This window comes from Pipra filicauda, unplaced genomic scaffold (assembly GCF_003945595.2).
Source record: "Pipra filicauda isolate LSUMZ 115617 unplaced genomic scaffold, ASM394559v2 scaffold360_size730234_pilon, whole genome shotgun sequence".
NCBI classification, from domain to species: Eukaryota; Metazoa; Chordata; class Aves; order Passeriformes; family Pipridae; genus Pipra; species Pipra filicauda.
Genome location: NW_024104488.1, coordinates 494,147 through 507,435, shown reverse-complemented (window position 1 = coordinate 507,435; position 13,289 = coordinate 494,147). Strand labels below are relative to the sequence as shown.

General features: G+C 45.2%; 1 protein-coding gene across 10 annotated transcripts in view; it reads right to left on the bottom strand.

Annotated features, from left to right (window-relative positions):
* IQSEC1 (IQ motif and Sec7 domain ArfGEF 1) overlaps positions 1 to 13,289 on the bottom strand; it is a 336,618-nt gene that overhangs the window by 44,357 nt on the left and 278,972 nt on the right. For all 10 annotated transcript variants that reach the window (XM_039384585.1, XM_039384590.1, XM_039384583.1 and 7 more), the window contains one exon: positions 2,499 to 2,778. In XM_039384585.1, the coding sequence (XP_039240519.1) occupies positions 2,499 to 2,778 (280 nt within the window). The remainder of the gene's footprint in view (positions 1 to 2,498; positions 2,779 to 13,289) is intronic.

Genomic DNA, 13,289 nt, shown 5'->3' with positions numbered 1-13,289 from the left:
TCTAGTCTATTATGTCTGTCATTTGGGAGTAGCTGATGTATTTCTTTCAGTGCCATTGCAAGGTTCAGCAGCTCCCATTCCCCTTCCACATTAAAGATGATCTCCCTTTTTGCTCACTAAATCACTGTTTTTTATTTTTTTTATTAATTATAGAGACAAAACATATTCTGCACAGTTATTGGCATAAACTGAGGAGGCCAGCTTCTCAGGTGGACTCAGATCAGGATTACTGGCAGGAAATTGTTCTTTTGACTGTATCTTTAAACTTGCTTTAACAAAGCTCAAAAAGCTGTTACTGATCTCTGAGCAGCTCCAAATTCCATCTGGATTTACATTTCCAGACGTAAATTTCTGCATAATTTTCTATAGTGTCTCTTTAAGCAATTGTTCAGCCTTTCACTACCAAATGGGGGGGTTTGCCCCCAAATTTGCACGTGCCAAAGAGACTATGAGGTTACTTGTAAAGCATTCTGAAGATTGAAAAAATTATTAAGAACTTAATAATCTATCACAGCCTTGCCACTGCTGCCACACATTTGCTACTATTTCTATTTGTAGTATACATACATATATATATGTATATATATGTGTGTATATCTATATATATCTATCTCACATGTATTTTTATAAATCACAAGAGATTGTTTTGCTGGACTAATCTCAAAACAAACAACCTGTCAATTCAGTTCTCCTCTCAAAATTAAATGTCAAACCTAACGAAAAGTAAACTAGCACAGCTAGAGAGAGAGAATGAAACAAAACCTAATATTCCATAAAATAAATTACCTGGACTTTATTCTTGCAACAAGCTGTTGTCCTTCAGCTTTACACAGAAAATAACATTATCACTGATCATCATAAATTAGGGAAGTTTGGTGGGAATTTAAATTGAGATTATTTTCCAACTTGCCTAGATGAGTTAGACTTGTGATTAGTATTTCTAATAGATTTTAATGCCTATTTCATGCACCTTTTCAATGCATATTTAATGCAGGTTAACTTTAGGTAAAGTCTGGGACATTTTCCTACATCGTTTTTAGTATCTTCAGCTATTTCAAGGAGAGCTTTTCAAGAGCAGTAACCAACTCTGCAGTATCAAGCTTCCTTCATGTATCATTGTCACTTTTATTGTGCAAGACTCCCTGAACAAATACAAAATAACATCTGCAGTCCTCCTCATTCTCCATCAAAGTGGCACAGAAGGACAGATGGAATTGGGCTCTGTGGAATATCTGCAGTGCAGGAGATCTCCTCAGAAAGCCTCACACTCTACATCAATCCCTGGTGAGACATCCAGCAAAAACCACTGCCAAAGGTGGAACAGGGAAGAACAGTTTTGGTCTCACAAGCAGGTCCAATTTAGCAGCAGAGCTGGCATCAGGAACCAGGTGTCCCCACAGTTTGGTGAGCATGGAGGCTAAACTAAACTCACACTTGCTATCCCAAATATTGGCTTCAACTTTGAGGCAGAGCTCAAGGTCTGTTCTTCCAGGTCCTTCTGGAACAACATCTTATGATCCCCCAACATGAAAATGAGATTTAGCCCCTATAAATTTCACTGACTATCAATGTTTGGTCCAAAACCAGGAATAGTTTGCTTCCTGTCTGTGGAATTTTGCCACTTTCACCATATTAACATAGAAGTTGGAGTGACTATGGAATGTACCTCGATGATTCCCAGACTCTTGGGGATGGGCCTGTGCAGGGCCAGGAGTGGGACCTGATGATACTTGTGGGTCCCTTCCAACTCAGCAGGTTCTGTGATTCTGTGATAAGATCTCTAACAAAAAAAACCCCTCCAAACCAGAAAACATTGATCTATTGTTGTTCATCTACCACTGACATCGGTGCATCCTGCACATTTGCCTACCTTAAACTCTTAGGGCACCATTTTCAAATCATAAATATGAACTTATATGGTGATAAACATCTTTCAAATAGGAATACATTTGAAACAAACCCTAAAAGGAAAGACTGACTGTCTTACAAAAGTGCCTTTTTATGGACAAAGGCTTCGAATATCTACATCCACTTCTTTGTAAAGGATGTGGGAGTTTTGCCTAGTTGAGTAAAGCCAATTAAAGCCTTGAATTCACCCCACAGATACAAGAAAATATCAGCTTCAATATGTTGTTCCTTTCTTTCAGAAGCAACAAAAATATCCAGGTTTCAAAAACGACTCATTTGCTTAGGAAAATATTTTGCATTATTGTCCCCAGAATAAGTTCCTGGTAGAACTGTCTTTATTATTAAAACTATCAACATATCTTTTACAGTTTTCTTCAGGAAGTGGGGAAGGTGTAAGGGACACAGGGGTGACACAATACAGGATAAAAGAGTCAAAAACCTCAGAAATGCTGGCATATGACTATTTGAACTAAGCTGGGCACAGAAAAAGGGCATTTTCAGCATCACAACTGATGTGATGCTAAAAAAGACTCCCCCCAGTTTACAGACATGTTGCCATTGTCTTAAATTAAGTAACAAAGCCCAAATACCTGCTTATCTTGTAGGTCTGAGGAGAGTTCATAGCTCTCAGAAAGCGATCTTGACCTTTTGATAGCTTCTTCCTCGGCCTGTTTGCGCAGGATGGACGTGGAGTGCTGGAGTTTGGGCCTCCGTGCCCGCTGTCCCGGGGAGATGGAGTAGAGCCCGTAGGGAGAGGGGTCGTAGTGGTCCGGGCTGATGGCTGAGCTGTGGGTTATCGGCCCTTGGTGGTACCCAGAGGGGCTGTCCAGGGACGTGCCAGTCTCACTGCTCGGAGCTTCGCCCTCCACACTGCAGGGACGAGAGAGGACACGCTCGGTGAGTGCTGCACCCAACCCTCAGCCGCCACCAGCACGGCCCTGCTGAGCAACACTGCAGGCACCCAGCACATCTGGCTGAAGTTCAGGTGCAATTGTTACAGGCAGTGTGGCTTTCATGTCAAACACCACAGTTTTTGCCGTACTCTAAACAAGTCTCAGTTTGTCCTGCAGGCATCACCTTTAGATCGTGAGTGGAGCAGGACAACGCAGGTTTCAAGTATTATTTCACTTTATACAGTAATTATTAATAACATCCTCAGTTCCTTAGGCAACTATGGTGTAAAATGAACGAAAACTTCTAATTTCTTATAATACTGCTCATTTCCAAGTCGTTCTACTCAAAGTGACAGATGCTTGTTTGCGTCTTTCCTTGCTTTGACAAATTAAAGCAATATTTTCTTACCCTCATATTACAGTTTGACATAAAAGGATTACTTTCCTGGAGATTACTCAACGGAGAGCTGGGATTTAATGGATCTTGAGAGCTACTATATTTCTAAAGACTAAAGTTGGGAAAAAGTACCTACAGGACCTACAGGAGAAATCTCATTTATTTCTCCCTTAGTGAAAGACTGCTCCCATGGGATGCTTTTGGCATCCTTTGGAGTAAAGCATCCCATGGGATGTTTACAGCTAATGAAAGCAACGTGCTTTCAGGTGAAGAAAACACATTACAAACTATCTAGCAAATAAAACACTTTGTTTTCACATGAATGCTGTTATTGCTAAGGAATAAAGAAAAGGAAAAAACATTTTTGTATTAAAAGGGTGGTACATAATAGGAAACATTTTAAAGCTGAGCCCCAGGCGTATCCTGGAGTCCTGATGACACAGCAGTTTGTGTTTGGGTTGTATTTTACAGCAGGGCACTCTCACACTGCAGTAGGATTTGCACTTTCACTCTTCCACCTTATCCTATGTTTCACATCAGTATTTCCCGTCTGCCTCACCCTGTGTACACAGAGCATTGACAGCAGAATGAAACTGGACTTTTTTTGAATCCCTCAAAAGACTTAGGAAGCACTCCACACATGACCAAATATAAGCATCTGCAGCACTTGCCCTACCTTTTATTTTAGGAAAGGCACAGCCCAACTCCAAAGCAGTAAAATTCCAGGTCCTGTATTTCTTATTTTGCCTTCATTCACATGAAGGGGAACATAAAAAACCAAAGTCCTCCTGTTGTCTCTCAGCAGTCCCTTCAGAAAGTACAGACCAATTTCTGACTGAACCTTCTCCACCAGGAGAGAAGAGGGTTAACACTGGCCCAGCTTGAACAGTGGGTACTTTTTAAAGGGAAGGAGAAAAAAAGCCCCTTAGATTTCTTAAAATGCTTCTATAAACATGGAAAACTGAAAGCAAGCACTCTTTCTTTGCCCATCAAAATATGACTCTACCCGAAAGGTATTTTCAAACATACTTAACCCAAGCTGGAAATATTTTCAGTGTGCACACATTACTTTTTCCAAAAAGGAAGCTGACAGGAAACTAATCCCTTTCCCTCGGTGATCCAGCTGGCTTTCAACTTCAAAACGATAAATTAGTCCGAGTTTTGCTAGTGACACTGAAACTGTGTAACCACCCACTGAACACAAATAAATCAGCCTCCCTAAAGGATCCATTAAAGAAACAGTATCACATTCTCTCTTTAAACACTAAAATAGGTTTCTCTGTCCTGCCAACTCTGAGGCCACACTATTCTGTACATCACAGGTTCCTAGAGTAAGTTTATAAGTACTTTTCATACAAGTATGGAAAATTTGTTTCTAACAGAAAGGCAGGAATTATCACTATTTCCCCCTTCTTAGGCCTGTGACTTTTTTTTGCCAACCTCACCGTTGTGAACTATATAACAACCCTTCCATGTTGACTATAACCTCCTGTTGGCAGTTTAATAATGATACCTTCAATGCATCACTTAACCTGTTCAGCAACAAAAAGTTTCTGCCCTAGCAGAAAAAGGTGGAAGGAGGTCTGCCCAGGGCTCTGATTAAAGTTAAGGGCTGCTTCTTAATTTTACTTTGCCCCTTGTACTTTTTCCAGATATCAATGTGATGCTTGACTGACTACAATGCTTGCTCTCCTTTTGCTCACAGGCCTATTCCCTACCACCTGACCTGTGAAGCAGGGAATTAATTACCTTTTTACAACAGGCAGCCTCCTGCAAACAACAGCCCTTCAAAGCAAACCCACATGCACAGCCACTACCACGTGTTTTAGGGCTTTCTCCCATCCAGCTCTTCTGCCTTCTTACGAGCAGCTCGAACTCCGTATGAGCTCTTGCATTCCAATGGACTCCACTGACAGGGAAAAGCAGCTCGCTTTCTACTTCCTACTACTGGACATATGTTTGGAAAAGAAAAACATTTCAATAAATATGACTTGTGTGAAGCTGTAAGGGTGACAGGTTGGATTGCTCCACTGAGGGGGAACAGCACCCAGAGCTGGTGGAAGTGCTCTCCAGGCCACCTTCCATCTTTTATCACCAGTCCTGGTTAACTGGAGAGGTCCCAGGGGACTGGAGGTCACCAAATGTGATGCCCACCTACAAGAAGGGACAGAAGGACGATCCAGGGAACTCCAGGCCTGTTAGCCTGACCTCAGTGCTGGGGAAGGTCATGGAGCAGATCATCCTGAGTGCCACCACAACTGGGGGATCAGGCCCAGCCAGTGCGGGTTTGGGAAAGGCAGGTCCTGCTTGACCAACCTGATCTCCCTCTACAACAAGGTGAGCAGCTCAGGGGGTGAGGGAAAGGCTTTGGATGTGAACCTGGATGCAGGAAAGCCTTTGACACCCCCAGCATTCTCCTGGAGACGCTGGCTGCTCATGGCCTGGATGGGACACTGCTCACTGGGCTCACAACTGGCTGCTGGCCCAGGGAGAGGTGGGCAATGGAGCTCCATCCAGCTGGGAATGGGCACCAGTGGTGGGCAATGGAGCTCCATCAGTGGTGGGCAATGGAGCTCCATCCAGCTGGGAATGGGCACCAGTGGTGGGCAATGGAGCTCCATCCAGCTGGGAATGGGCACCAGTGGTGGGCAATGGAGCTCCATCCAGCTGGGAATGGGCACCAGTGGTGGGCAATGGAGCTCCATCCAGCTGGGAATGGGCACCAGTGGTGGGCAATGGAGCTCCATCCAGCTGGGAATGGGCACCAGTGGTGGGCAATGGAGCTCCATCCAGCTGGGAATGGGCACCAGGGGGTTACACAGGGGTCAGTGCTGGGGTCAGTTTTGTTTAATGTCTTTATCAATAACCCTGACAAGGGGATCGAGGGCACCCTTGGTCAGTCTGCAGGTGACACCAAGGTGGGCAGGAGTGTTGATGTGCTGGAGGGCAGGAAGGCTCTGCAGAGAGATCTGGACAGCCTGGATCCATGGATCAAGGCCAATTGTGTGAGGTTCAATAATGTCAAGTGCCAGTTCCTGCCCTCGGATCACAACAAGTCTACAGACTGGGAGCAGAGGGGCTGGGAAGCAGGAAAAGGCCCTGGGGGTGCTGGTGACAGTGGCTGGACGTGATCCCAGGTGAGCCCAGGGGGGCAAGAGGCCAATGGCCCCTGGGCTGTGGCAGCCCTGCTGTGGCAGCAGGACCAGGGCAGGGATTGTCTCCCTGTGCTGGCCCTGCTGAGGCCACACCTCGAATTCTGGGGGCAGTTCTGGGCCCCTCATGACAAGAAAGACACTGAGGGGCTGGAGCATGTCCAGAGAAGGGAAGGGAGCTGGGGAAGGGTCTGGAGCACCAGGAGGGGCTGAGGGAGCTGGGGGGGCTCAGCCTGGAGCAAAGGAGGCTCAGGGAAGACCTGATCAGTCCCTCCAACTCCCTGACAGGAGGGGGGAGCGGGTGGGGGTCTGGCTCTGCTCCCAGGGAACAAGTGATAGAAGAGGACATGAGCCTCAAGTTGCACCAGGGGAGATTTAGGTTGGATTTTCTTCCTGGAAAGGGTTGTCCAGCCCTGACAGAGCTGCCCAGGGCAGCAGTGGAGTCCCCGTTCCTGGAGGGATTTAAAGCCACGTGGATGTGGCACTTGGGGACATGGGTTAGTGGTGGCCTTGGCAGTGCTGGGGGATGGTTGGACTTGATGATCTTAAAGGTCTTCTCTGACCTAACAATTCTATGACTAAAACAGGCTCAGAACACTTATCTATCCACTTATTAGAAATGCCTACACACAAAAATGTCAAGGATTCTGCTCCAGGCTGGCAGCAAGAACTAGAACCCTGTGACTGAGGGAGTAGCTGAGACACCTCTCCAGCACTGCTTCACTTCCAGCAGCCACCCTTGACACACTACTTTTCTCACATGGGTGAGAAATTAAGTACAAGAAGCACACCGTAAAAATGGACAATGCAACACTGTTAGTTTATTATTATTTATCCTTATATACTATATATTATAATAAATAAATGTTAATTAAAAGTTCCAACTGGAATTAAAAAAAACCTTCTTAATAAAGGTCTCCAATTTGAGGCATCTGCCACCTATCCTACATGTCCAGTAGAATCAATGTTAAAAAAAAAATAATCTAGTGGATTAATTTGGTTCATGTCCCTGCAATGTGCAACTGCATATTACTAGTGAGCCCAGCAATCTGTTGAATTAAGTAATATTAGGAGAAAGCAAACCAGTTGAAATTAACTTTTCATTCTTAGAATTCTAATTGTTTTATCACACTCTTGTTTCAGCAGAAAATAGACATTCATTATCTGCCAAGCCAGAAAAAGGGAAAGGTTGTTTAGTAGTATTTTACAAAGAAGAGGAGAATGGACCAGCTAAAGAATGAAAATGAAATATTTAAAAATAATTAGTACTACTAATATGACTTTTCATGAATAAAAATTTAAACCAGAGCCATTGAAAAACTTTGGACATCTCAATTACTTTTTTTTTGAAAGAGTGGCCAGCACTGGTTGAATCAGGATTTACCAGTAATTGACACTGGAAGTTTCTTCTTGCATAAAGCTCAACTTAAAATACTGCTAAAAAATCCCAAACCACCACTGGCAGTGTGGAACAACAGGGAAAAGAAAGGCTTAGAGAAAGACAGAAACAGGCCACATTTTAATACATTACAATGGATAGGTAAAACTCTGGGTGAAAATCAGATTACTTTCAATGGTTATAAGCCAGTATTCACCAGCTGGATTCAGGCATTTTCTGCCGTTTTTCCTGTGTATGGCTCTGCACTTCCTGCAGGAGCTGAGCCCCATGCTCTGCAAACACTTAAATTAAACTACACCACTGAGGTGGTCTGTGCATGGCAGCAGGGCCTGCTGGCTGCTCCAGCCGGGCGGTGGGGAAGGGCCACCCCGTGGTACAGCCCCCCTGTCACCCACCCCACAGGGCACCCCTGTCACCCACCCCACAGCACAGCTCCTGTCACCCACCCCACAGCACAGCCCCTGTCACCCACCCCACAGCACAGCCCCTGTCACCCACCCCACAGAGCAGCCCCTGTCACCCACCCCACAGAGCAGCTCCTGTCAACACCCCACAGGGCAGCCCCTGTCACCCACCCACAGCACAGCTCCTGTCACCCACCCCACAGCAGCTCCTGTCACCCACCCCACAGCACAGCCCCTGTCACCCACCCCACAGCACAGCTCCTGTCACCCACCCCACCAGCCCCTGTCACCCCCCCACAGCAGTGTCACCCACCCCCCACACACCCCACAGCACAGCTCCCCTGTCACCCACCCCACACACACCCTGTCACCCACCCCACAGAGCACCCACCCCACACAGCTCCTGCACAGTCAGGGCATAGCCCTGTCACCCACCCCACAGTCACCCACACCACAGCAGCCTGTCACCCACCCCCACACAGCAGCAGCTCCTGTCACCCACCCCACAGCACAGCTCCTGTCACCCACCCCACAGACAGCTCCCTGTCACCCACCCCAGCACTCCCTGTCACACCCTCTGTCACCCACCCCACAGGGCAGCCCTGTCACCCACCCCACAGCACAGCTCCCTGTCACCCTGTCACCCACCCCACAGCACAGCTCCATCACCCACCCCCCAGCCCCTGTCACCCACCCAGCCAGCACAGCCGCTCCTGTCACCCACCCCACAGGGCAGCCCCTGTCACCCACCCCACAGGGCAGCTCCCTCTGTCACCCACCCCACAGGGCAGCCCCTGTCACCCACCCCACAGCACAGCCCCTGTCACCCACCCCACAGAGCAGCTCCTGTCACCCACCCCACAGCACAGCCCCTGTCACCCACCCCTCCCGCTGTGCCCTCCCTGCACAGCCCCAGAGCTCCTGCCGGCTCCGATGCAGGGCTGACTCCAGGGCACACCCAGGGGTGCCAGGAGCTGCTCCTCTGCCTCCTTTGCCCAGATGCCAAAGCTGAGGGATGGTGCCTGGCTGGAGCTCTGCACTCAAGCAGCACCAACAAAGCAGGCTGACAAAATGGGAAGGAGATGTCGCTGCTTGGAAAAAGGTTGTGGTTTTCACAGTTATTTCCCACTGCTCAGGGGATGAGTTCATGTCAAGAATTACCTAATAAGAAAAAGCTCTGTCTCCTCTCTCCCTCTGTAGCTGTGTGGTTAGCCATGACCAAAGCACATTATTTCTTCTCCAGGCATTTTAGCAGCAGAAACCTGGCAGGTCTTTTCTTCCCTTACTCTCATTTTACACCTTCAATTCAGAGAATCATAGAACATCTTGAGTTGGAAGGGACCCACCAAGACCATCAAGTCCAACTCCTGGCCCTGCACAGACATCCCAACAATCCCACCCTGTCCCTGAGAGTGTTGTCCAAACCCTCCTGGAGCTCTGGCAGCCTTGGGGCCGTGCCCCCTGCCCTGGGGAGCCTGGGCAGTGCCCAACCAGCCTCTGGGGGAATTGTTACTTCTGCTCACAAAGGCTGTCATGAGCAACCAGTACACTAAATCCACTGTCATATTTTAAACCAACACATTATTCAGGATGTTTGAATATCTACTGTTATTCCTTTCATTTTTATATTCACACCTTCCTTTTCCTTCAAATCTTGTCAGACTCTTATCAAAACTAAAAATAAGCACAACAGAGACAAAATTTAGAAAAACTAGAAAACCTCAACATTTGAGCTTAAAATGGAAACTGGAAAGAGTCCTTAAGATCTAAATTCCAGTAAGGAGCAAACTCTAAGCTTTTCCATGAGTACAGACTTATCTGTTCCACTGACTAATGGCAAAATGACCAGGAGCTACAGTTTTGTATCCAGAGGCACAAGAATTTATCTGTCAGAGAAACTGTACTGCAAAAGACCAGAAAGTTCCTTTTTTTCTGAGGCCCAGTACCTTATCTTTAAAAGGACATGCATGTATAAAGGAAGTATATAACAATAATATCAGATGCAAGGAGTGATTCAGTATTGCCACTCACCCCAGAAGCCCCACAGTTTACAAGCAGTCAAGTGTCCCTGTGCATTTTTAGGACTAAAATACAAAGATAGTGGGAACATATGCTCACAGAAATCATCCAAATGTTCAAACCAGTATGTTGCAGATTTAGTTTGCAACAAAGAAATTCAACATGCTTCTAAATAATGCAAATGCCAAACCAAAACTGCATGCAACATTTTAAAATAGAACCAAAGAGACCCTCCCAGCAAAACAGAGCAAACACTTGAGAAACTGTTTTACCAATGAGCTGTCTCTGAAATCACTGTTATTTTCATCATTCATTTAGAATGGACTTTCAACAGTGTAATATAAAGACATGTAATTGAAAACAGGCCCAAACAACTGGATGGTACACACATGAGAACCAATCAGCATTATATTAATCCTGTAAAAAATCTGCTTTGGACATAAAGAGAAGTATGACAATATAATAACTTTGTGCTGTTACATCGTAAAGATTTTCCGTAGCATTTTAGATCCTTACAAGTTCAAAGGTATACAGAATAAATGTCTCTTCTTCTACATTGTGTAAAGAAAGCCCAAGTATTATGAACACAGCAACTAAACCACAGCCAACTTAAAATTCTAGTCAGCACAAGATGATAAAACACTCGGCTTGGCCGTGACAATGCACATGCTCTGTTCTTTAGGAGGCAGTCCCTAAAGCAGGACTGTGGCAGAGCAGCACTTGCCAGGGACAGCAGTCAAAACTGCAGGTAGTCTGCACAGCCTGAATTCAAATGGAACTTAATGAAGGATTGATATGTTTATTTTATTTGTTGCAACAGTGAAACATTTGCATGAGTAGTTCTTAAAAAAATTGCTCAGTCAAATCCACACCTTCTCTAACTTGCCTGCTTTTCCCTGAATCCATATAATTGATTCCCCTCTTCAGGAAAAACGCATGTAAAGCTGGTTCCTTTTAAGTCATATCTACTGATAGGACAATTCAGGAAGCTGATTTTCTTCCTTTGTCCCCGAAACTTTTCTGTCCATAAACATGAACACGATATCCACAGCTGAAGTATCTGGATACCTTATGATTTATGAGATGGATTTAAATGCAAACCAAAGAGTGAAGCTTTTTGTATCAAAACCTCTTTTCATAAACATGATTCCCAGTAAAACTTCAGCCTCACTCAAAAATAAATATTCTGTGTAAACAGGAAGGAAGAATTGCTGTGCATCTGTTCTACACCAACTATCTCCTTTTAAAATCTGTAGCTTCAAACCAGCCAAAGTCTGATCTTAGCTCCTAATTATAGATTCCCACTTGAAATAGATCCAAATTCTCTACCTAGCTCAAGGAATGCAGACCAGAAGTCGCCCATGGAACTAAGTCAGTAACGGAGAGAAGCCCAGGGCAGCTGCTGGAGCAGCTGGGGTGGTCAGACACTTCCACCAGGAAGGCTGGAACACACCACTGGAATGGCAATAATGCCTGGGTCCAGGGCAGCATTCCACAGAGGAACAAACCTCTCCAAAAGCTCGTTTCTTGCACGTAACTTTGCCTTTACAAGTGCAAGGCAGCCCTGCTTTGCCTGTGACGTTGGAAGCGACAGTTCCAGGCAGAGCACTGCTAACCAGGACTGTGCTCCCCACACACAGCACTCCTTTGGCACCAGGGGCCACCTCCCTGCTTCAAAAGCTGGCTTGCACTTCAGTACCTGTGGGGCTTTCTGCTCTCAACTACAAGGTGTGTTTAATTAAAGCTCTCATGTATGCATTGGATTATCTCAAATTACTCTCCACAAAATGTTCTTAGTGTGACTTCTCAAAATGCAAAACCAGCCAGACGTACCTCATTCATTTTTCTCCATGCCCCCCCCCCCAATATTCCCCAGTAGAGTGAGAACATTTGAGCAGAAGTATATTATTAGTATGGTTTGCAACAGATTAGAATCCAGTTCTTATTGCCATGCCTGTTCTGTGCTGTCTAGTAAACAAAAGTCAATTATATTAAGAACTCCTACAAATCCCCAAATTCAATAAATGCAATAACATTAACAAACCAATCTACCTTCAAATATACACTGTCAAGAGTTCAAAGCCATTATGATGGACAACAGCACTCACAAAGGCTTTGATCCAGGAAAGAAATATTGACCGATGTGTTTGACTTAGAATGCACTCTCAGTTCAGCTGTTTCTGTTAAAAACAAATGAGACCTTTGAATGCACATCAAAGTAATGTCCCAGGTAATTCATCTTACTGAAGTTAAATATCACTGCGAGAAAAATCCAGACAAAATTTGCATGTGTCTCAGAAGCAAACACTAACAAAGCAGTCACTTCATTCAGGAATATTCTGTGTGGTGAGACTGCCAATAACAACCAGGCTGAGTCAAAACAGTCTGACAGCCGTGGACAGGGAGCAGAGTTCCTCACACAGTACCCTGAGTGCCCTGCAAACCTGCATTTGTTCTCTGGGCCAAGTCCTGGATTTGAAACTACAGAAAAACCCCAACATGCACTCCTTTGGACACTACCAAGTTTAATTCTCACTAAACAACCCCATAAAAGGCATTAACAAAAATGCTTTTTAAAACAGGCCATTTTGACCCCCAGTCTTAGATGCCATTAATGGTAGCAGAGAGCAGGGAAAAAAAGATGAGAGGTTATTTTCTCCACCCCAAAGCAGAATGTAGGAATGAATGCACTGTCACTACTGAAATGGAGATACACCAGCAAGATGAAAATAGAGTGGAACAAAATCATACCCAAATCCTCTATTTTAGGGAACAACATTTACAATAGAGTTCAGAGCTAAGGCTATCCATTTGGAAAGCACTCACTTGAGATTATCTTCAGCTTCCAAGGTTAAACACCTCCCAGATCACCATTGTCCAAGAGTGGCAGCATATCTGCCATCAGACACAATATGTACTGCAAAGGGTCAAACCACCCAACCCTCACCAGTAGCCACTTACTGCCTTATAAGCCTGATCTGCTAAAGGCAAAGCTGCATTTTATTTTCATTATTTAGCAGCTGGAAAGTAACAAAGGAGACTCACAGCACCCATAAAACTTGAGTACAGTTTACAAATGTCAGCTTCTATCTCAGGTCATCCAATTTGTGTTAATTA